The 26,327-nt window shown below is 38.8% G+C and overlaps 2 protein-coding genes across 2 annotated transcripts; both read left to right on the top strand.

Annotated features, from left to right (window-relative positions):
- The first annotated feature begins 1,004 nt into the window (after nt 1–1,004).
- LOC117318531 lies at nt 1,005–20,084 on the top strand. The gene is made up of 6 exons (XM_033873508.1): nt 1,005–1,655; nt 3,390–3,956; nt 4,129–4,191; nt 8,483–8,512; nt 17,232–19,714; nt 20,037–20,084. Exons 1-6 carry the CDS (start codon nt 1,040–1,042, stop codon nt 20,082–20,084), a joined length of 3,807 nt encoding a protein of 1,268 aa, XP_033729399.1. The 5' UTR covers nt 1,005–1,039.
- A 1,640-nt stretch (nt 20,085–21,724) lies between these two features.
- LOC117318532 (ankyrin repeat domain-containing protein 50-like) lies at nt 21,725–25,351 on the top strand. Its single transcript, XM_033873509.1, has one exon. It carries the CDS (start codon nt 21,767–21,769, stop codon nt 23,267–23,269), a length of 1,503 nt encoding a protein of 500 aa, XP_033729400.1. The 5' UTR covers nt 21,725–21,766; the 3' UTR covers nt 23,270–25,351.
- Nucleotides 25,352–26,327: the final 976 nt, after the last annotated feature.

Genomic DNA, 26,327 nt, shown 5'->3' with positions numbered 1-26,327 from the left:
CTGGGGAGGGGGTAAAGTTTTCTATAGTTTATATAAGGAAATCACACTTTTGAGCATTATTTGTTCCAGTTGCCTTTGGAAATAATACAAACTTGGTTAGAATCCTCAGTATGGGATGCTTTTTGTAAACTACATGTATATTGGCACCGATTGAGCCCCACTGGCTTTTATGGGTAGGGCCAAAAAGGGTACAATTGTCTAAAAGGTCAAGAAACTTCTTCTCAAGACCTAAATAAGTTAGAATCAAATACTCTTCATCAATGAAAGGCTTAAGGAAGGTGCTTGAAATACCAAAATTGTGAATTTCATGACCCTGGGATCTCCATTTGCCCTTGGGTATGGGATAAACTTTACTAGTTTATATGGGGAAATCACAATTTTGACTTCCAGTTGTTTGATTTCTATTGGAATTCATTCTAACTTTGTCAACATTATTAGCATGGGATGACAGCTGGTATGCACCTGTTTATACCCTGACTGACCCCCTGGGCTGATGGGCGGGGCCAAAAAGGGTCAATTAATTTAACTTTAATATTTTATAACTCGGGTCACGTTAAGGCCCATTGGCCCTGTTTTTACTATTTTTGTACTATAAAACTCTCATGACTTCATAATATGCTGTATTTAGATAAAATCAATACACACAATGATACTGCTCTTACCTGATCTATTTACATATTTAGTTGGATAAAATTACACGATTCAAAGTGGATATTTTTACCAGGTGGCCTATTTGGCTACCAAGTCATAAAATCTAGGCGCGAATTTAAAAAGTTAGATTCCTGGCCTAGTTGTCTTGCTTAAAAAAAAAAATCTATGAATTCTTTAGATAAGTATATTGGTATAGTTTTAAAATTATAAAGATGTGACTACTACATAACCAAATGACTGTTCATGATCAGTTTGATCATTATTAAGATTAACCAGTGCAAAGCCAGGTTGCATCATGATCAGTCTCAAATGAAAAAAAAAGAACTATTATATTCTTTCTATTTTCCAGCTTCCTCCTGTCTTCCTCCAGCCTGTTATAGCTTCTAAGATGGCCACCAAGTATTTCTCCAGCACTGAAACTACAAATTTTGCAAGGCTGTCCCGACTGGTTGTAGATGTCTGCAGTGATGTGCTCAGAGATGTGCTGAGGGTAAACATACCACCGCCTGGACTTACTGCAATTCTACAAAGTCAAAGGGTTCACCTCAGCAGAAATCTTGAGCCTCGCCAACAACAGATTCTGTTCCCACCAGGTGGAGTGTTTACCGGTACCCTGGAGGATTTAGATTTTAGCCTCCTGTATAAACTAATTCGTAACCTCCAGGGTATCAACATTTCACCTCATACAAAGGGTTGGGGCAGGACACCAGACAATACAGACCGGTCACTGGCAGCTAATATTGACCGATTGAGAATCCAGCGCAATGAGACACATGGACACCTGTCGAGAGCATCACTGTCTTCTACAGACTTCCATCGTATATGGGGCATCATCCGTCAGTGTATCTCCGAGATAGAACAAGGCTCTCTGACAGGAGACACATACGTGACAGCAGTTGACAACCTGCTGACCGTGGGTATGGACCCTGATACAGAGAATGAGGACATAGAGAAACTGAGCAAACAACAACATGATTTTGAGGCCATCATGGAGGATGTTAGAGGTGAGTTATGATAGATTATCAGTCAGAAAGACACTGGACTTATAACTGAAATATTTTGGATTTTCAGCAGCATAGACCTTGCTTTTGAAAATTTTGCCTTTAATATATTGTTTCAAAAACCCCATGAAGCTAGCCTAGATGTCGGCAGTGCTTTTCCTGCCTACATTAACTGAGTGCACAAAATTATCCCATTCCAAATGCATTTCAGACCTTTTTTTTCCCAAAGGAAATTTCAAAATTTCCAATTTTGTCACACATAATACCAAAAATCCCCCAAAAATTATTATGTCAAATATCAAACAAAATGTAATAGTTATCATAATTTATGAACTTTACTTACTTCTATTTCAGCCCATGGCCACCATCATTAGATGTAGGGCTGTTCAAATTGTACATCGTCTATTGTACGAAACTTTCCTCCATGGTCTGCTGTCTGTCCTAAAAAAGAAATCCTTATTACTGCTAATGTATTTTTAGCTCACCTGCCCGAAGGGCTATTAAGCTTATGCCGTGGTACGGCGTCCGTCGTCCCTCTGTCTATCCGTCCAGTGTCAACTTTTTCATTTATACAAATTCTTCTCATTACCAAGAATCCAGGGACTTGATATTGGGCCTGTAGCATGCTGTGGTGATCATGAAAGGCTACCTATTTTGTTAAAATAAATTACCTTGAATGAAGGTCAAGGTCACATGGGTCAAATAGGTTATAATCTTCAAACAACTTCTTCTCAATAACCAAGAGGCCCAGGGACTTGATGATGGCCTGTAGCATGCTTCGGTGAAGGGCTACCAAGTTTGTTGAAATAAATGACCTTGACCTTCATTCAAGGTCGCATGGGTCAGATAAGTTATAATTTTCAACCAAGTTCTCCTCAATAACCAAGAGGCCCAGAACTTGATATTTGGCCTGTATCATGCTGGGGTGAAGGGCTACCAAGTTTGTTGAAATAAATTACCTTGAATGAAGGTCAAGGTCACATGGGTCAAATAGGCTGTAATCTTCAGCCGACTTCTTCTCAATAACGAAGAGGTCCAGGGACTTTATATTGGGCCTGTATAGCATGCTTTGGCGAAGGGCTACCAAGTTTGTTCAAATACATGACCTTGACCTTCATTCAAGGTCACATGGGTCAAATAGGTTCTAATCTTCAAACAACTTTTTCTCAATAACCAAGAGGCCCAGGGACTTGATATTGGGCCTCTCTGTAGCATGTTTAGAGCCAAGAGTCGCCAGACCCGATCTTTGGCCAGTAGTATGCTGGAATGAAAGACTAGAAAGAAAAGATATTGACATGAATAAGCCTAGCTTACTCTGATATTTGAATAAAGTTGTTATCAGCATAGTATCTGTAGAAATGACCTCAATCAACTGCAGATATGCTATAGAGCCAGGTGAGCGATACAGGCCCATTGGGCCTCTTGTTCTAAATTGCTGTAATATAGGTCTTTGTGTGTAAAACATACTTCATTTAAAAGTGACTTAAAATTGGGAAATTCAATGGCAAATTGGGAATCTTCACAAGATTTTTAAGGGGAATGGGTCCTTTTAATGGGCCCTATTTCTATAGTGTTTCATATAAATATACTGGAGCAGGAATATGTACATTTTGTATACCAGACACCAGAATATTTTACAGGGATTGAGGAATAATGGATTAATTACTTTGGATTCTTATCAGAAAGATAAGATGACAATGAAAACATGCTGAAGTCAATTTATTGTTTATCCTACAGCTGAACAGGAAACTATGGCAACATGCGTCAATGTTGTCACCACCAGACAGGAAACCATGGATGCGAGGCAGGAAACCATGGCAAAAGACATCAATGATGTCACTATCAGACAGGAAACCATGAATGCGATGCAGGAAACCATGGCAACAGACATCAGTGATGTCACCACGAGACTGGAAACCATGGATGCAAGGCAGGAATCTATGGCAACAGACATCAATGATGTCACCACCAGACTGGAAATCATGGATGCAAGGCAGGAAACCATGGCAACAGACATCAATGATGTACCCACCAGACTAGAAACCATGGATGCAAGACAGGAAACCATGACGACAGACATCAGTGATGTCACCACCAGACTGGAAACCATGGATGCAAGGCAGGAAACCATGGCAACAGACATTGCTGATGTCACCATCAGACTTGAAACCATGGATGTGAGGCAAGAAACCATGGCGACAGACATCGGTGATGTCACTGCAAGGCAAGAAACGTTGGAAGCCAGGCAGGAGACCGTTGCAGCAAGACAGGAAGCCATGGCAAACAATTTACATACCATACAAGGTAAAATATTATCTCAATCATTGGATCTTTTGGAACAGTGAGTGGAATATATATATTTCTTAAAATGAAGCACATGAATAATCATTTCAAATATATTGCTCTGTTATATAAAAGAAAGTAGCATATTGATCAATTCACAAAGACTGATTTTACATGTGATATTTTCTTCTAGATGAAGTCATTTATGTTAGAGACGCATTGAATACGACTGCAACAAACACAAGTCACATCACAGGTAATATCAACGGCTGTTAGAACCAAGGTATCAAGGGTTTGGTATGGCAGGAAGAACAAGAATGGTGGCACTGTTTAACTGTGCTCATTTCTATATGGATTTCCCTCAAATTTGGTATATAGTTAGAAGACCATATGAACTTGTGTCCCCTGCAGTGATTTTGCTATTTAGCCCTTTTTAACAGAGTTATGCCCCTATTTCATACAAAATGTGTCATAATTTTGTCCGGCTAAGGATGGCATGAAGTTTTGTCTCCGGTAAAGGCTTCCTCAGAAAGAAAAAAAATTTGTACAGTAGTTATGCCCCTTTATGTAAAAATTGTTACTAGATTGTCCGGCTATGCATTTGCTTTGTTTTCAATAGATTTTACTAAAATTTGGTACATAGCTAGAGGACCCTATGAGGCTGTGCTCTATGCAAAGATTTTGCCGAATTACCAGTTCTAATAGAGTTATAGCCCTTTTTAGCTCGTCTCTTCGAAGAAGAGTGAGAGCTTATGTCGTCACTCCGGCGTCGGCGTTGGTTTTCCAAATGTTAAATTTTTGGTGCAAGTGTTGAAAGGCATAGTAATTTATGGTAATATGGTCCCTGTGGCGGTCAAACTATCCCCTGCCGGAGTTAAACTAAAATTTTTTTGGAAGAAACCCCCATTTTTAGCTCACCTGCCCGAAGGGCAAGTGAGCTTATGCCATGGTGCGGCGTCCGTCGTCCGTCCGGCCGTCCGGCGTCAACTTTTTCATTTAAACAACTTCTTCTCAATAACCAAGAGGCTCAGGAACTTCATATTGGGCCTGTAACATGCTGGGGTGAAGGGCTACCAAGTTTGTTCAAAGAAATGACCTTGACCTTCATTCAAGGTCACAGAGGTGAAATAAGCTATAATCTTCAAACAACTTCTTCTCAATAACCAAGAGGCCCAGGGACTTGATATTAGGCCTGTAGCATGCTGGGATCAAGGGCTACCAAGTTTGTTCAAAGAAATGACCTTGACCTTCATTCAAGGTCACATGGGGCAAATAGGCTGTAGACTTCAAACAACTTCTTCTCAATAACCAAGAGGCCAAGGGACTTGATATTGGGCCTGTAGCATGCTTGGGTGAAGGGCTACCAAGTTTGTTCAAAGAAATGACCTTGACCTTCATTCAAGGTCACAGAGGTGAAATAGGCTATAATCTTCAAACAACTTCTTCGCAATAACCAAGAGGCCCAGGGACTTGATATTGGGCCTGTTGCATGCTGGTGTGAAGGGCTCCCAAGTTTGTTCAAATGAATGACCTTGACCTTCATTCAAGGTCACATGGGTGAAATAGGCTATAATCTTCAAACAACTTCTTCGCAATAACCAAGAGGCCCAGGGACTTGATATTAGGCCTGTAGCATGCTGGGGTGAAGGGCTACCAACTTTGTTCAAATGAATGACCTTGACCTTCATTCAAGGTCACAGAGTCAAAAAGGCTAAAATCTTTAAACGACTTCTTCTCAATAACCAAGAGTCCCAGGGAGTTGATATTGGGTCTTTAGCATGCTGGGGTGAAGGGCTCCCAAGTTTGTTCAAATGAATGACCTTGACCTTCATTCAAGGTCACGTCGATCAAGTATGCTTAAATCTTTAAATGACTTTTAGTGAATAGCATAAGTGCCGAGAGACATTATATTGGTCCTGTATCATGCTTTCAAATAACTGCAGGATCCATATATGAAAAGATCACTGCATTGCAGGTGAGCGATTCGGGCCCATTGGGCCCTTGTTGACTATTATTTGTTGGATTTCTATTGGAATTCATTCTAACTTGGTTCAAACTATCAGCATGGGATTACAGTTTGATGTTATGTACATGTTGGCCCTGGTTGACCCCCAGGGGCTGGTCGGCGGGGCCAAAAAGGGTCAAATTGACTGAAATTTCAAAAAATCTTCTTCTCTACTCTCAGATATGGTAGAATCAAATACTCTTCATAGATGGAAGGGTCTTAAGGTGCTTTACCAAAATTGTGAATTTCATGACCCTGGGGTCTCACGTTTGCCCCTGGGGAGGGGGTAAACTTTACTATAGTTTATATAGGAAAATCACATTTTTGACTATTATTTGTTGGATTTCTATTGGAATTCATTCTAACTTGGTTCAAACTATCAGCATGGGATTACAGTTTGATGTTATGTACATGTTGGCCCTGGTTGACCCCCAGGGGCTGGTCGGCGGGGCCAAAAAGGGTCAAATTGACTGAAATTTCGAAAATCTTCTTCTCTACTCTCAGATATGGTAGAATCAAATACTCTTCATAGATGGAAGGGTCTTCAGGTGCTTTACCAAAATTGTGAATTTCATGACCCTGGGGTCTCACGTTTGCCCCTGGGGAGGGGGTAAACTTTACTATAGTTTATATAGGGAAATCACATTTTTGACTATTATTTGTTGGATTTCTATTGGAATTCATTCTAACTTGGTTCAAACTATCAGCATGGGATGACAGTTTGATGTTATGTACATGTTGGCCCTGGTTGACCCCCAGGGTCTTGTGGGCGGGCCAAAAAGGGTCAAATTGACTGAAATTTCAAAAATCTTCTTCTCTACTCTCAGATATGGTAGAATCAAATACTCTTCATAGACTGACCCCATTAGGACTGATGGGTGGGGCCAAAAAGGGTCAATTTAGTTGACCAAAATATTTGAAATCTCAGGTGACCGTTAAGGCCCTTTGGGCCTCTTGTTTTATTTTTGTTTTTAAATCTTTGGACTTTGTGTTAAGTTGATATTGTGAGTGTTGAAAGGCATAGTAATACATGGTATTAGGTTCCCTGTGGGGGTTAAACTATCCCTTGCCGGAGTTAAACTGAAATATTTTTTTGGGGAAAAAACACATTTAAAAAAAAAAATCGTGCAAATGTTGAAAGGTATTTAACACATCACTTTATGATTGTACTAGGGTGCTGATATTTGGTAAAAGAGTCCCTATGGAGTTACACTATCCCTTCTTGGGGTGAAACTGAAAATAAAACAATGTGAAAATGCTCACAATAGACAATTTATACCATCCACATTTTTCAAGGGAGACAACTCCCATTAGGATAATATTTTGTCAAAAAATTGAAGAAATATGTCCAAAAGCAATTACATTACATATTTAATATATTCATTTGATATACAACAGCATAGCTTGTCTCCCGAATGTTCGTCAATAAATAATTTATATATATATAAATTGGTATGGTTTTGAAAATTGCATGAATTCACAAAGCATAATCTGATCGAGTAAACAATATAAATATTATTAATGCAATTTGCAAAACCATTCCAATTAATATATTTTAATTATTTATTGACAAACATTTGCGAGACGAGCTATGCTGTTCTCGAACAGCTCTTGTTCTTTAAAAACGTCCGTCTGACTGCGAATAAATTAGTGTATACTCACAGAAAAGCAGGGGGTATACTGGTCACCCCCTCAGTGACAGCTCTAGTTGTGAGTAAACTTTTCATTCAAAAGACTTCTTTTAAATAACCAGAAGTCCCAGGGTACAGATATTGTGCCTGTAGCATGCCTGGATAGAGCCTTACAATGTCTCTTAAAATGGATGACCTTGACCAACTTTCAATGTAACCAGGGTCAAATAAGCTAAAATCTTCAAACAACTTCTGCTCCATAACTGAGAGACCTAGGGTCCTGTAGCATGCTGGGATGAAGGGCTACCAAGTTTGTTCAAATGAATGACCTTGACCTAAAGTCAAGTTCAAAAGGGTCAAATTTGCTTAAATCTTTAAATGACTTCAATAAGCTAGAGGCTCAGAGACCTGTTATAGGGCCTATAGCATGCTGTGGTGAACACTATCATGGCTGATCAAATTAATGACCTTGATCTTCATTCAAGGTCACAGGGGTCAAATATGCTAAAATCTTTTAAAAAGACTTCTTATTTAGAAAGAGGTAAAACTCTGAGGTCTATGGGCCTCTTGTTAAATGATTAAGAGGAAAGGAGGTAGAAGAAATAATGAGAAAAGATAAGGCTGAAATTGACCCAATAAAATTCATTCAATGGTGGGCATTGAGATCCAAATGGGATGATAATAGGGTGAAAATTTACAGAACACATTTGATATTGTTTCTGATTTGTTATGTTATGTGTAACACATGTAACTAACCTATACATTATACATAGTTTGGCCACAGTCATGTCTCATAATTATATAAAGGTACATGTAACAAAGTTGAAATACATTTACTGTCAAAAATAATGAATTCTTTTGAATGCCATCAATTTGCTGTATGTATTTGATACAGATTTCTTATTTTACAGAAATCCATTCTGACCTCAAGCCAATGATAGGTGAGTATTTAAAACTGGGTTTGCCTCCACCCCATGGGCAAATATGAGACCCCAGTGTCATGAAATTCACAATTTTGGTAAAGCACCTTAACACATCCACTTCTGTTGAATTCTTGTTTGTTTTGAAGTTTGTTATCATAAGTAGTAACATTAGACAGTACTGTGACTGGGAGACTTGATTCGTAGGTTTCTCTTGGTCCCTGGTTGTTAAGTCATCTGACCAGAGGGGTCAGGATATGACCTACAGTCATTGTGTTTCTTCTGTCGTCCGCCGTGAGATGTGCGAAACTTTTCACATTTTACACTTCTCAAGTTGCACTGATGGGATTGAGCTGAAACTTGTCTGGAATGATCCTGAGATGGTCCTGATCAAGTTTTGTTATTTTTCGGGTCAGTCCAAAATCCAACTTGAAAAACACATTTTGAAGTTCTCCAGTTCCACTGGTGCCATGAGCTGGAAGTTTGTGAGAATGCTAAAGTAAGGGAGTCAACAAAGTATTATCATTTTTAGCTCACCTGGACATCGTCCGTCGTCCATCAACATTTGCTTCAAATCGCTACTAGTCAAAAAGTTCTCATTGGATTTTGACCAAATTTTGCCAGAAACATCCTTGGCAGAAGGGGAACAGATTTTGCATAAATGGTGACTCTGACCCCAAAGGGGCCAAAGGGACGGGGCCCATAAGGGGAATTAGAGGTAATTCCTGTAAATCGCTACTAGTTATTAAGTTATGAATGGATTTGAACCCAATTTAGTCAGGAACATCCTTAGGGGAAGGGGAACAGATTTTGCATAAATAGTTACTCTGACCCCAAAGGGGCCAAAGGGACAGGGCTCATAAGGGGAAATAGAGGTAATTCCTTTAAATCGCTACTTGTCATAAAGTTATGAATGGATTTGAACCCAATTTGGTCAGAAACATCCTTGGGGGAAGGGGAACAGATTTTGCATAAATAGTTACTCTGACCCCAAAGGGGCCAAAGGAACAGGGCTGATAAGGGGAAATAGAGGTAATTCCTTTAAATCGCTACTTGTCATAAAGTTATGAATGGATTTGAATCCAATTTTGTCAGAAACATCCTTGGGGGAGGGGGAACAGATTTTGCATCAATGGTGACTGACTCAAAGGGGCCAAAGGGGCGGAGCCCAATAGGGGAAATAGAGGTAATTCCTTTGAATCGCTACTAGTCATAAAGTGATGAATGCATGTTCTAAAAACAATTATTGAGGTCTTTCAGACCTTAGAGAGTCTGGACTTCAATAATCTTTAAAGCAGTTCGGATTCCCACACTATAACCATATATTGCATTGTTTGAGATTTACAAATAAAACAAATTGAATATGAACATTATTTTGACATTGGTCTATTCCAACCAGGTGAGCGATACAGGCCCCATGGGCCTCTTCTTCAGCCTTATAAAAACTTTGACATGGCAGCCATGGTGGCCAATTTGTAACAGGATTGCGCAATCATACTTTTCCTGAACAACACCTTTTTAGCCCACCATCATCAGATGGTGGGCTATTCAAATCGCCCTGTGTCCGTGGTCCGTCGTCCGTCCGTCCGTCCGTCCCTCCGTTCGTCCGTAAACAATTATTGTTATCGCTAATTCTCAGAAAGTACTGAAGAGATCTTTCTCAAACTTCATATGTAGGTTCCCCTTGGTGCCTAGTTATGCATATTGCATTTTGGGACCGATCGAAAAACAACATGGCCGACAGGCAGCCATCTTGGATTTTGACAATTGAAGTTTGTTATCGCTATTTCTGAGAAAGTACTGAAGGGATCTTTCTCAAATTTCATATGTAGGTTCCCCTTGGTGCCTAGTTATGCATATTGCATTTTGGGACCGATCGGAAAACAAGATGGCCGACAGGCAGCCATCTTGGATTTTGACCATTGAAGTTTGTTATCGCTATTTCTGAGAAAGTACAGAAGGGATCTTTCTCAAATTTCATATGTAGGTTCCCCTTGGTGCCTAGTTATGCATATTGCATTTTGGGACCGATCGAAAAACAACATGGCCGACAGGCAGCCATCTTGGATTTTGACCATTGAAGTTTGTTATCGCTATTTCTGAGGAAGTACTGAAGGGATCTTTCTCAAATTTCATATGTAGGTTCCCCTTGGTGCCTAGTTATGCATATTGCATTTTGGGACCGATCGGAAAACAAGATGGCCGACAGGCAACCATCTTGGATTTTGACCATTGAAGTTTGTTATCGCTATTTCTGAGAAAGTACAGAAGGGATCTTTCTCAAATTTCATATGTAGGTTCCCCTTGATGCCTAGTTATGCATATTGCATTTTGGGACCGATCGAAAAACAACATGGCCGACAGGCAGCCATCTTGGATTTTGACAATTGAAGTTTGTTATCGCTATTTCTGAGAAAGTACTGAAGGGATCTTTCTCAAATTTCATATGTAGGTTCCCCTTGGTGCCTAGTTATGCATATTGCATTTTGGGACCGATCGGAAAAAAACATGGCCGACAGGCAGCCATCTTGGATTTTGACCATTGAAGTTTGTTATCGCTATTTCTGAGAAAGTACTGAAGGGATCTTTCTCAAATTTCATATGTAGGTTCCCCTTGGTGCCTAGTTATGCATATTGCATTTTGGGACCGATCGGAAAACAAGATGGCCGACAGGCAGCCATCTTGGATTTTGACCATTGAAGTTTGTTATCGCTATTTCTGAGAAAGTACAGAAGGGATCTTTCTCAAATTTCATATGTAGGTTCCCCTTGGTGCCTAGTTATGCATATTGCATTTTGGGACCGATCGAAAAACAACATGGCCGACAGGCAGCCATCTTGGATTTTGACCATTGAAGTTTGTTATCGCTATTTCTGAGAAAGTACTGAAGGGATCTTTCTCAAATTTCATATGTAGGTTCCCCTTGGTGCCTAGTTATGCATATTGCATTTTGGGACCGATCGGAAAACAAGATGGCCGACAGGCAGCCATCTTGGATTTTGACCATTGAAGTTTGTTATCGCTATTTCTGAGAAAGTACAGAAGGGATCTTCCTCAAATTTCATATGTAGGTTCCTCTTGGTGCCTAGTTATGCATATTGCATTTTGGGACCGATCTGAAAACAACATGGCCGACAGGCAGCCATCTTGGATTTTGACCATTGAAGTTTGTTATCGCTATTTCTGAGAAAGTACTGAAGGGATCTTTCTCAAATTTCATATGTAGGTTCCCCTTGGTGCCTAGTTATGCATATAGCATTTTGAGACCAATCAGAAAACAAGATGGCCGACAGGCAGCCATCTTTGATTTTGACCATTGAAGTTTGTTATCGCTATTTCTGAGAAAGTACAGAAGGGATCTTTCTCAAATTTCATATGTAGGTTCCCCTTGGTGCCTAATTATGCATATTGCATTTTCGGGGCCGATCGGAAAACAAGATGGCCGACAGGCAGCCATCTTGGATTTTGACCATTGAAGTTTGTTATCACTATTTCTGAGAAAGTACAGAAGGGATCTTCCTCAAATTTCATATGTAGGTTCCCCTTGGTGCCTAGTTATGCATATTGCATTTTGAGACCAATCAGAAAACAAGATGGCCGACAGGCAGCCATCTTTGATTTTGACAAATGAAGTTTGTTATCACTATTTCTGAGGAAGTACTGAAGGGATCATTCTCAAATTTCATATGTATGTTCCCCTTGGTGCCTAGTTATGCATATTGCATTTTGAGACCAATCAGAAAACAACATGGCCGACAGGCAGCCATCTTGGATTTTGACAATTGAAGTTTGTTATCGCTATTTCTCAGAAAGTACTGAAGGAATCTTTCTCAAATTCCATATATAAGTTCCCCTTGGTGCCTAAATCTTAAATTTCATATATAGGTTTCCCTTGTTTGAAAAGTACTAGGGGTTTCTTCTGAATTTACACAGACTAGTAAGACTTAGAAGAAGAGAAAAGTAGAGAAAAGATCAATCTGACATGGAACCTATGAAGAACATTCAATGGTGGGCGCCAAGATCCCTCTGGGATCTCTTGTTTACACTTCTTCTCAAGTTCTATCATTGGGATACAGCCCTAACTTACCAGAAATGATCCTGAGATGGTCCTGACCAAGTGTTGTTATTTTTAGCCCACCATCATCAGATGGTGGGCTATTCAAATCGCCCTGCATCCGTGGTCCGTGGTCCGCCGTCCGTCCGTCCCTCCGTCCGTCCGTAAACAATTCTTGTTATCGCTAATCCTCAGAAAGTACTGAAGGGATCTTTCTCAAATTTCATATGTGGGTTCCCCTTGGTGCCTAGTTATGCATATTGCATTTTGAGACCAATCGTAAAACAACATGGCCGACAGGCAGCCATCTTGGATTTTGACAATTGAAGTTTGTTATCGCTATTTCTGAGAAAGTACTGAAGGGATCTTTCTCAAATTTCATATGTAGGCTCCCCTTGGTGCCTAGTTATGCATATTGCATTTTGAGACCAATCGGAAAACAACATGGCCGACAGGCAGCCATCTTGGATTTTGACAATTGAAGTTTGTTATCGCTATTTCTGAGAAAGTACAGAAGGGATCTTTCTCAAATTTCATATGTAGGTTCCCCTTGGTGCCTAGTTATGCATATTGCATTTTGGGACCGATCGAAAAACAACATGGCCGACAGGCAGCCATCTTGGATTTTGACCATTGAAGTTTGTTATCGCTATTTCTGAGGAAGTACTGAAGGGATCTTTCTCAAATTTCATATGTAGGTTCCCCTTGGTGCCTAGTTATGCATATTGCATTTTGGGACCGATCGGAAAACAAGATGGCCGACAGGCAACCATCTTGGATTTTGACCATTGAAGTTTGTTATCGCTATTTCTGAGAAAGTACAGAAGGGATCTTTCTCAAATTTCATATGTAGGTTCCCCTTGATGCCTAGTTATGCATATTGCATTTTGGGACCGATCGAAAAACAACATGGCCGACAGGCAGCCATCTTGGATTTTGACAATTGAAGTTTGTTATCGCTATTTCTGAGAAAGTACTGAAGGGATCTTTCTCAAATTTCATATGTAGGTTCCCCTTGGTGCCTAGTTATGCATATTGCATTTTGGGACCGATCGGAAAACAAGATGGCCGACAGACAGCCATCTTGGATTTTGACCATTGAAGTTTGTTATCGCTATTTCTGAGAAAGTACTGAAGGGATCTTTCTCAAATTTCATATGTAGGTTCCCCTCGGTGCCTAGTTATGCATATTGCATTTTGGGACCGATCGAAAAACAACATGGCCGACAGGCAGCCATCTTGGATTTTGACCATTGAAGTTTGTTATCGCTATTTCTGAGAAAGTACTGAAGGGATCTTTCTCAAATTTCATATGTAGGTTCCCCTTGGTGCCTAGTTATGCATATTGCATTTTGGGACCGATCGGAAAACAAGATGGCCGACAGGCAGCCATCTTGGATTTTGACCATTGAAGTTTGTTATCGCTATTTCTGAGAAAGTACAGAAGGGATCTTCCTCAAATTTCATATGTAGGTTCCTCTTGGTGCCTAGTTATGCATATTGCATTTTGGGACCGATCGGAAAACAACATGGCCGACAGGCAGCCATCTTGGATTTTGACCATTGAAGTTTGTTATCGCTATTTCTGAGAAAGTACTGAAGGGATCTTTCTCAAATTTCATATGTAGGTTCCCCTTGGTGCCTAGTTATGCATATAGCATTTTGAGACCAATCAGAAAACAAGATGGCCGACAGGCAGCCATCTTTGATTTTGACCATTGAAGTTTGTTATCGCTATTTCTGAGAAAGTACAGAAGGGATCTTTCTCAAATTTCATATGTAGGTTCCCCTTGGTGCCTAATTATGCATATTGCATTTTCGGGGCCGATCGGAAAACAACATGGCCGACAGGCAGCCATCTTGGATTTTGACCATTGAAGTTTGTTATCGCTATTTCTGAGAAAGTACAGAAGGGATCTTCCTCAAATTTCATATGTAGGTTCCCCTTGGTGCCTAGTTATGCATATTGCATTTTGAGACCAATCAGAAAACAAGATGGCCGGCAGGCAGCCATCTTTGATTTTGACAAATGAAGTTTGTTATCACTATTTCTGAGGAAGTACTGAAGGGATCATTCTCAAATTTCATATGTAGGTTCCCCTTGGTGCCTAGTTATGCATATTGCATTTTGAGACCAATCAGAAAACAACATGGCCGACAGGCAGCCATCTTGGATTTTGACAATTGAAGTTTGTTATCGCTATTTCTCAGAAAGTACTGAAGGAATCTTTCTCAAATTCCATATATAGGTTCCCCTTGGTGCCTAAATCTTAAATTTCATATATAGGTTTCCCTTGTTTGAAAAGTACTAGAGGTTTCTTCTGAATTTACACAGACTAGTAAGACTTAGAAGAAGAGAAAAGTAGAGAAAAGATCAATCTGACATGGAACCTATGAAGAACATTCAATGGTGGGCGCCAAGATCCCTCTGGGATCTCTTGTTTACACTTCTTCTCAAGTTCTATCATTGGGATACAGCCCTAACTTACCAGAAATGATCCTGAGATGGTCCTGACCAAGTGTTGTTATTTTTAGCCCACCATCATCAGATGGTGGGCTATTCAAATCGCCCTGCGTCCGTGGTCCGTCGTCCGTCCGTCCGTCCGTCCGTCCTTAAACAATTCTTGTTATCGCTAATCCTCAGAAAGTACTGAAGGGATCTTTCTCAAATTTCATATGTGGGTTCCCCTTGGTGCCTAGTTATGCATATTGCATTTTGAGACCAATCGTAAAACAACATGGCCGACAGGCAGCCATCTTGGATTTTGACAATTGAAGTTTGTTATCGCTATTTCTGAGAAAGTACTGAAGGGATCTTTCTCAAATTTCATATGTAGGCTCCCCTTGGTGCCTAGTTATGCATATTGCATTTTGAGACCAATCGGAAAACAACATGGCCGACAGGCAGCCATCTTGGATTTTGACAATTGAAGTTTGTTATCGCTATTTCTGAGAAAGTACAGAAGGGATCTTTCTCAAATTTCATATGTAGGTTCCCCTTGGTGCCTAGTTATGCATATTGCATTTTGAGACCAATCGGAAAACAACATGGCCGACAGGCAGCCATCTTGGATTTTGACAATTGAAGTTTGTTATCGCTATTTCTGAGAAAGTACTGAAGGGATCTTTCTCAAATTTCATATGTAGATTCCCCTTGGTGCCTAGTTATGCATATTGCATTTTGAGACCTATCGGAAAACAACATGGCCGACAGGCAGCCATCTTGGATTTTGACAATTGAAGTTTGTTATCGCTATTTCTGAGAAAGTACTGAAGGGATCTTTCTCAAATTTCATATGTAGGTTTCCCTTGGTGCCTAGTTATGCTTATTGCATTTTGAGACCTATCGGAAAACAACATGGCCGACAGGCAGCCATCTTGGATTTTGACAATTGAAGTTTGTTATCGCTATTTCTCAGAAAATACTGAAGGGATCTTTCTCAAATTTTCATATTTAGGTTCCCCTCGGTGCCTAGTTATGCATATTGCATTTTGAGACTAATCAGAAAACAACATGGCCGACAGGCAGCCATCTTAGATTTTGACAATTGAAACTTATTATCGCTATTTTTCAGAAAGTACTGAAGGGATCTTTCTCAAATTTCATATGTAGGTTCCCCTTGGTTCCTGGTGTTGCATTTTGGGACCAATTCGAAAACAACAGACAGCCATTATCGCTAAATCTTTAATTTTACATATAGGTTCAATTGTTTGAAAAGTACTAGAGGGCTGTTTCTGAATTTACACAGATTAGTAAGACTTAGAGGAAGGGAAAAGTAGAGAAAAGTTCAATCTGACATGGAACCTATAAAGATCATTCAATGGTGGGCGCCAAGATCCCTCTGGGATCTCTTGTTTGGGTTGGTCTGAAATCTAAGATGGCTGCCATGGTCAACAGTACCACTATTGTAGTACAGGGGTCTTTAGAGTCAGATGACCGATAATGCCCATGGGTCTCTTATTCAATTTCCAGTTGAATAAAAAAAACATCCTTTTTAGACATTGAAAAGTTTTTTTTTATCCTTATTGCATGTTCACCCAGCTGTTTCTAAATATAGATACTTTAGAGGAAGCGAGGAAAGCTGAGAAAAGTTAACAGAAAAGATCAGTGTTACATAGATCCAATAAAGATCAATCAAGGCAAGGGTGGCTGCCAACATTAAATAATAATGATAATAGTTTGATGATTTATAGCTGATAAAGATATGCTATAAATACATGTATACATATCTGGTATTAATGGTCTAGTTCCTAAACCCGCTGTAATTCATGTAACAAATTAATCCATGTCATGTAACAAATTAATCCATGTCTTATAGATTGAGGTCCTATATATAGATAAGAAAAATGACTGGAATAATGGACTTTGCCGTGGTCCGTGTTGTGGTGGGTACTGTCTGGTCCAAAATGAAACCTTGCTAGTTTGTTACAATTGTAACTCATCAGAGGTTATGTGTGAGGAGTCAGGGGGTATGGAGAGTGGTGCAATTAAGATATGGCATAGGGTGGTTCAGGTTGACGTATCATATAGATATGTGTGTTACAGTTCGACTCCAATGAGGTAGATATTATGATTGACCAAATATAAGGAGACACATATCGTGTAAAGAACATGTAAATATATTTTACAAAATTCAGGTGTTATCAGTTTCACAGCTTTAAGAATTTTCCATTTTTTCATACAGACAAAACAAAAGCCAGGATCACGCAAGAAAAAGAGAAGAAAAAATTCCTTGCGACCAAAGCTTTCCATGATGCTCAAGGCAAGCTCCAAAAGAACAGAGTTTTAGTCATCAAGGGAAACACGGGAGATGGCAAAACTTCTACCGCCATTCAACTCCTTCACTGGCTGATAGAGCAGCAGCCATGCAGACAACCCCTTCAGCTTCATAAAATTAAGAAATTAGATTTATTAGCTCCAAACTCTCATCTGATTACTTTTATTGATGATATTTTTGGTGAGAAAGATGTAGGTAGAATGGATGTACAAGAGTGGAACCAAAGAATCACAGATTTGCAAACACTTTTTGTTGACGAGCAAATCCGGGCCAATTTTCTGATCATTACAATTCGTAATGAAATACTTAATAATTTGGCGAAATCTTCCTTGGGATCAGTTTTCATTGAACATAACATCATTGATCTTAGCTCAGATGAGTACAAAATTGCAGAAGAAAAACGGCAACTTTTAGAGATGTATAACCCAGAAAATGTTTCATGGAAAGAGGAAGAAAAGGAAGAAATTCTAGATTATGCTCCCGATATCGGATTCCCACAATGTTGTCAGCTTTTCTGCAAGTCTGTGGAATTACAGGAGAGACGAGCTGATTTTTTTAAGAAACCTTTCCAATTTTTCATGGAAGCATTGTCAAAGTTACCAGAATGTTCTGCCATTTTGTTTCTCTTCCTCAATGATGGGGAGATAAAGGTAACAGATCTAGACCCAAATGGTAATAAAGTAAACAAAACATTGTTAGAGGAAGCATTTGAAATTAGTTTAGTTGATGGTGAAGTTGACAGAACCTCAATGACATTTAAGAAGAAGGTAGGATCTGTGAAAGATAGCTTAGACAGGTTAGCAGGATTTTTGGTTAGAAAGGAGACTTATCGGTCTAATGATGAAGTGTACAGATTTGATCATGATTCCATATATGTCACAGTAGCTCTTTTGTATGGAAACAAAACACCATTTGGCTACATAACGAATTGTCCCAGCAGATTCCTCAGTTATCTGACAACCTCAAAAACATCATCAAACATGATTGTCATATCATCTGACCATTTTACATATTTATGTGAACGTGTACTCAAAGAGTTTAAGTATATAAAGGATCCGGCAAAGTTTCAAAAAGATGCGATGGAATGTTTGTTTGGGACAATTTTTCATGGTACTGGTATTGGTTCTCTAGATGTATGGAAAGATCACGTATTTGTTGAGAGATTTGTCCAATTGTTGGAAGATAGAAAAGTTGATAAACGTGCTGTTCTAGATGAAGCATGTTACTTTGGTGCTAAAGAATGTGCAAAATATCTTTTGCGTGAGGGAGTCCAACCTTACGATGTCATATCATTGTGGTCACTGATTACAAAAGGTAAATGGCTGAAAGGAGATTTGAATGTACTTGAAGAAGTTTTGATATACTTGAATAATGAGTTAAAACATGGTTTGTTGAAAACTGCATGTTACTCTCGTTCATTAGAAGATGTTTCATATCTTCTGAGTAAGGGAGTCAAATCTGATGGCATAGATTGGTGGTCATTGATTAGGAGAAATCCTTTAATTGATATTTATAATTCAAATGAACTACTTGATTATCTTGGTTTGTTTGAACAAATTGATATTGATGATTCGGATAGACCTATGGAGCTTTCGACAGAAGAGTTGTCATTGATTAAGGAAAATGGTGAGTATATCTCTAAGGGAGATGTGGATGTTCTTAAGAAAGTTGTCAAATACCTGAATGATGAGATAAAACTTGACTTGTTAAATAAAGCATGTCGATCTGGTTCAGAAGATTGTGCTTTATGTCTTCTGTGTGACGGAGTCAAACCTGACGAGCAGACACTGATTGCTGTGGTGAGGGGAGGGAGTATAGATGTTATGCGTAAACTTCTGAAGTATGACATCACTTCAACTGGGAAGCTCTCTTCGAATAACGATATCCTACACATGGCATGTATGAACAAGAGAGAAGAGATGGTGACAATATTGTGTGACGCTTATCCACACTTGGTACATGACACTGATGAGAATGGACAAACCCCACTCCAGATAGTGGCAGGGACAGGAAACTGTTCTATGTTCCAGACAGTGGAGAGAACTGTACTTAACTCTTTGTGTAGAGTTGAGGACGAACAACACAAGTGTGAGACAGTAGATGGTTGTGTGGTTCATAGGAGTTGTATTTGTAGTCAGTATATGTCTCGGTTGGTAGATGTGTATGGACTAACGGTATTGCATGCAACTTGTATTCAAGGGCAGTGCAAGGAGATTTGTGTATATTTGTGCGAGTCTTATCCAGCACTAGTCACAGTTGTAGATCAGAATGGGCGGACAGCATTAGATGTGAGTTGTTTGATTGGGAACAAGGAGATTTGTGTATATTTATGCGAGTCCTACCCAACGCTTACCACAGCTGTAGATAAGAATGGGCGGACAGCATTACATGTAAGTGGTTTGGAGGGACACAAAGAGATTTGTGTATATTTGTGTGAGTCTTGCCCAGCACTAGCCACAGCTGTAGATAATGAAGGATTGACAGTATTGCATGTGAGTTGTTTGAAGGGACACAAGGAGATTTGTGTATATTTGTGTGAGTCTTACCCAGCACTAGTCACAGCTGTAAATCAGAATGGACGGACAGCATTACATTGGAGTTGTTTGGAGGGACACAAAGAGATTTGTGTATATTTGTGCGAGTCCTACCCAGCACTAATCACAGCTGTAGATAATGAAGAATTGACAGTATTGCATGTGAGTTGTTTAAAAGGGCACAAAGAGATTTGTATATATTTGTGTGAGTCCTACCCAGCACTAGCGACAGCTGTAGATAAGAATGGGCGGACAGCATTACATGTGAGTTGTTTGGAGGGACACAAGGATATTTGTGTATATTTGAATGAGTCTTACCCAGCACTAGCCACAGCTGTAGATAATGAAGGAATGACAGCATTACATGTCAGTTGTTGGGAGGGGCATAGGGAGATTTGTATATATTTGTGCAAGTCCTTCCCAAAACTAGCCACAGATGTAATTATGGAAGGATTGACATCATTGCATGTCAGTTGTTGGAAGGGGCACAAGGAGATTTGCATATATTTATGCAAGTCCTACCCAGCACTAGCCACAGCTGTATATAAGAATGGGCAGACAGCATTACATTTGAGTTGTTTTCATGGGCACAAGGAGATTTGTGTATATTTGTGCGAGTCTTTCCCAGCACTAGCCACAGCTGTAGATAAGAATGGGCGGACAGCATTACATGGGAGTTGTGTGATGGGACACAAAGAGATTTGTGTATATTTGTGCGAGTCCTACCCAACACTTACCACAGCTGTAGATAAGAATGGGCAGACAGCATTACATTGGAGTTGTTTTCAGGGGCACAATGAGATTTGTGTATATTTGTGCGAGTCCTACCCAACACTTACCACAGCTGTAGATAAGAATGGGCAGACAGCATTACATGTAAGTGGTTTGGAGGGACACAAAGAGATTTGTATATATTTGTGTGAGTCTTGCCCAGCACTAGCCACAGCTGTAGATAATGAAGGATTGACGGTATTGCATGTGAGTTGTTTGGAGGGACACAAGGAGATTTGTGTATATTTGTGCGAGTCCTACCCAACACTTACCACAGCTGTAGATAAGAATGGGCAGACAGCATTACATTGGAGTTGTTTTCAGGGGCACAATGAGATTTGTGTATATTTGTGCGAGTCCTACCCAACACTTACCACAGCTGTAGATAAGAATGGGCGGACAGCATTACATGTAAGTGGTTTGGGGGGACACAAAGAGATTTGTGTATATTTGTGCGAGTCCTACCCAGCACTAATCACAGCTGTAGATAATGAAGAATTGACAGTATTGCATGTGAGTTGTTTAAAGGGGCACAAAGAGATTTGTATATATTTGTGCGAGTCCTTCCCAGAACTAGCCACTGCTGTACTTAAGGAAGGATTGACAGCATTACATGTGAGTTGTTTGAAGGGACACAAGGAGATTTGTGTATATTTGTGCGACTCCTACCCAACACTTACCACAGCTGTAGATCAGAATGGGCGAACTGCATTACATTGGAGTTGTGTGATGGGGCACAAGGAGATTTGTATATATTTATGCGAGTCCTACCCAGCACTAGTGACAGCTGTAGATAAGAATGGGCGGACAGCATTACATGTGAGTTGTTTGGAGGGACACAAGGAGATTTGTGTATATTTGAATGAGTCTTACCCAGCACTAGCCACAGCTGTAGATAATGAAGGAATGACAGCATTATATGTCAGTTGTTGGGAGGGGCATAGGGAGATTTGTATATATTTGTGCAAGTCCTTCCCAAAACTAGCCACAGATGTAATTATGGAAGGATTGACATCATTGCATGTCAGTTGTTGGAAGGGGCACAAGGAGATTTGCATATATTTATGCAAGTCCTACCCAGCACTAGCCACAGCTGTAGATAAAAATGGGCTGACAGCATTACATTGGAGTTGTGTGATGGGACACAAGGAAATTTGTGTACATTTATGCAAATCTTTCCCAGAATTGGCCCCAGCTGTAGATAAGGAAGGAGAGACAGCATTACACTTGAGTTGTAGGATGGGACACAGGGAGATTTGTATATATTTGTGTGAGTCCTACCCAGCACTAGCCACAGCTGTAGATAATGAAGGAATGACAGCATTGTATGTGAGTTGTTTGGAGGGACACAAAGAGATTTGTGTATATTTGTGCCAGTCTTACCCAGCACTAATCACAGCTGTAGATGATAAAGGAATGACAGCATTGCATGCAAGTTGTTGGAAGGGGCATAGGGAGATTTGTGTATATTTGAGCGAGTCTTACCCAGCACTAATCACAGCTGTAGATAATGAAGAAATGACAGCATTACATGTGAGTTGTTTGGAGGGACACAAAGAGATTTGTGTATATTTGTGCAAGTCCTACCCAGCCCTACCCACAGCTGTAGATGAGAATGGGTGGACTGCATTACATGCAAGTTGTTCGAATGGACACAGGGAGATTTGTGTATATTTGTGCCAGTCTTACCCAGCACTAATCACAGCTGTAGATGATAAAGGAATGACAGCATTGCATGCAAGTTGTTGGAAGGGGCATAGGGAGATTTGTGTATATTTGAGCGAGTCTTACCCAGCACTAATCACAGCTGTAGATAATGAAGAAATGACAGCATTACATGTGAGTTGTTTGGAGGGACACAAAGAGATTTGTGTATATTTGTGCGAGTCCTACCCAGCACTAATCACAGCTGTAGATAATGAAGAAATGACTGCATTACATGTGAGTTGTTTGGAGGGACACAAAGAGATTTGTGTATATTTGTGCCAGTCCTACCCAGCACTACCCACAGCTGTAGATGAGAATGGGTTGACAGCATTACATGTGAGTTGTCGGAAGGGGCACAGGGAGATTTGTGTATATTTGTGCCAGTCTTACCCAGCACTAATCACAGCTGTAGATAAGAATGGGCGGACAGCATTACATGTGAGTTGTTTGGAGGGACACAAAGAGATTTGTGTATATTTATGCGAGTCCTACCCAGCACTAATCACAGCTGTAGATAATGAAGAAATGACAGCATTACATGTGAGTTGTTTGGAGGGACACAAAGAGATTTGTATATATTTGTGCAAGTCCTTCCCAGACCTAGTCACAGCTGTAGATAAGAATGGGCGTACAGCATTGCATGCAAGTTGTTTTAATGGGCACAAAGAGATTTGTATATATTTGTGCCAGTCTTACCCAGCACTAATCACAGCTGTAGATAATAAAGGAATGACAGCATTACATGCGAGTTGTTGGAAGGGGCACAGGGAGATTTGTGTATATTTGAGCGAGTCTTACCCAGCACTAATCAAAGCTATAGATCACAATGGGTTGACAGTTTTTCATGTGAGTTGTATATATGGACACATGGAAATTTTCATTTATTTGTTGTGTAAGTCCTTCCCCGCACTAACCGCAGCTGCTGTAGATTAGGATAGGACGATAGCTTTGCATGTGAGTTGTATATAATGAGGCCAAGGGAGATGTTATTAGGTACCTACATCAGATGTAGACATGTTGACAAATGAAACTCGCATGAAACAATAGATAGAATTAACGATAGTATGACATCAAAACCACAGGGAAATCTATTTTAGAGATGGCAAAGGAACAGACAGAGGAAGAGAAAAGCTGAAAATTAGTGGTGAAAAAACAGCCCTTTTTATTATTATCTAGTTATCATAACTATTGTTATTCGTCTAAAGACACATCTAAACCGAATCAAAATTGGTTGAGTGTCGAGATATCACTCATCAAACTACATATTTGGTCAGTCACGCTGATTTGGAACTCTTCAGTCTATGATGTCAGAGGTTTAACAGAGTTAACTGTAATTGTGGCCAGCAGTATACACTGTAGGACAGTAGGTGGCAGTGTGAGCAGTAGCAACACAGATATTTTTGAATGCATTCTATCTGATGTGTATTTCACCAGTTTCTAAAATTTGCTTTATGTGTGAGAGGAATTAATGACTGACAAAAAATTCAACATCAAATTATGGTGTTTAACATTATGTAATATACAATAATGTTAAACATTACAATCATTGTGTGATATTTGATTTCAGTTTTCTGGATCAGTATTACAATATTTACAAAAGCAGACTCAAACATTCTAAAATTTGTGTTGTTATGACATCATTTTGGTGCTATATCTTTTTTACTTGATCATTGTCACAGCAAGGCTTTGCAATGTGTGTCAATATATAAGGCTGTGAATCAATCACAGAAAGGGATTTGATTTAAAGATGATATTCTTTCAATTCAATATACACGTAAATGAGTCAAAATAAAGGACATATCTATTTAAGAAAGACAGAATTTGACATGTATATATTATGTAAATATTTAATAATTAAATGCTTGTAAGATTGTATTTATTATCACTAGGGAGCAGTCTAAACCCTGTAAAAGCATTTTATTATTGAAAATATCATTGATACCTTACATCACTGCTGTTGGAAAATCTGCCTCATGACTTTGTAATGCTGCTTTTTAAACTATGTAAGCATTGGTGATTGTACAGTAATTAAGCATGACCAACTGTATAAATTGCTGGTGTTTTTCATAGAAGCTACTGTCATAGGTAAATGTACTTTATAACAGAATTTCATTCATGATATTAATATTTTTTCATCAGAAGTATCTTTCATATTAGGAAAATGAAGATACATGTATTGTGCTGCAAACATTTTGGGATCTCGTGCAATTTCTTCTTAAAAAGAAAGTTTTGGAAATGGTTGTTTTTATTTTCATAAAGGTAGATTATTGTACACACTTATTATATATAGTTTGAAGAAAAGATAAACATTTTTCTCATGGTCTAGTCTTTTAATACGGAGGACTCTCTTGTAATATGATGGACATCGGCCTAATGATTGGGTCAATAAAACCAGCTCATTAATAACACTAATTATGATATTACAGAATTTTTGATGACATCTTGTGGTGTATTCTACTGTAATATTAATGCTATGTCATAAATATTCATTTGTAAGAGATTTAATAGCACTTAATTGTAACATCATCAATATTTTATGACGTCACAATAGATATGACGTTGCACTATTGTCTTTTTTCATACATAATTAGGACTCGAGGGAAATATCACTTTCTCAGATGAATATCTCATTGTAATCACATGAAACAGGTCAATAATTGTATAATTGTTACTCGTGTAATTAAAATACTCTATTTATGAGTTTTCTGGCACACTGGTACATGTATAAAAACCTTCTAAACCAAACACAATCGTCAGTATAAATGTGTTAAATGAACACTGTATCATCAGTATACATTTTTATTATGGACACTATCTTCAGTTTAATTTGTATAATGAAAACTGTTTCATCAGTATAAATGTGTCTTATAAACAATGTATCATCAGTATAAATCTATATCATAAACACTGTATCGTCAATATAAATACTGTATGTATTATAAACACTGTATCGTCAGTATAAATGTGTATTATGAACACTGTATCGTCAGTATAAATTTGTATTATAAATACTGTATTGTCAGTATAAATGTGTATAATGAACACTGTATTGTCAGTATAAATGTGTATAATGAACACTGTATCGTCAGTATAAATGTGTATACTGAACACTGTATCGTCAGTATAAATGTGTATAATTAACACTGTATCGTCAGTATAAATGTGTATAATTAACACTGTATCGTCAGTATAAATGTGTGTAATTAACACTGTATCGTCAGTATAAATGTGTGTAATTAACACAGTATCGTCAGTATAAATGTGTATAATTAACACTGTATCGTCAGTATAAATGTGTATAATTAACACTGTATCGTCAGTATAAACGTGTATAATTAACACTGTATCGTCAGTATAAATATGTCTTATAAACAATGTATCGTCAGTATAAATTTGTATAATGAATACTGTATCGTCAGTATAAATGTGTTAAATTAACAATGTATCATCATATCTATATCATAAACACTGTATCATCAGTTTAAATTTGTATAATGAACACTGTATCGTCAGTATAAATGTGTATTATGAACACTGTATCGTCAGTATAAATTTGTATAATAAACACTGTATCGTCAGTATAAATTTGTATAATAAACACTGTATCGTCAGTATAAATGTGTATTATGAACACTGTATCGTCAGTATATATTTGTATAATAAACACTGTATCGTCAGTATAAATTTGTATAATGAACACTGTATCGTCAGTATAAATTTGTATTATAAATACTGTATTGTCAGTATAAATTTGTTTTATGAACACTGTATCGTCAGTATAAATTTTAATAATTAACACAGTATCGTCTGTTGATTATGAAAATTCGTACTGACAATATAATGTTAATTATGCTTTTTAGCTCACCTGCCCGAAGGGCAAGTGAGCTTATGCCGTGGCGCGGCGTCCGTCGTCCGTCCGTCCGGCCGTCCGTCCGGCGTCAACTTTCCATTCAAGCAACTTCTTCTCAATAACCAAAAGGCCTAGAGACCT

Source organism: Pecten maximus, unplaced genomic scaffold (genome assembly GCF_902652985.1).
Source record: "Pecten maximus unplaced genomic scaffold, xPecMax1.1, whole genome shotgun sequence".
Classification (NCBI taxonomy): Eukaryota; Metazoa; Mollusca; class Bivalvia; order Pectinida; family Pectinidae; genus Pecten; species Pecten maximus.
The sequence above is the reverse complement of the archived record's forward strand: the minus strand, read 5'-3'. Positions and strand labels throughout refer to the sequence as shown.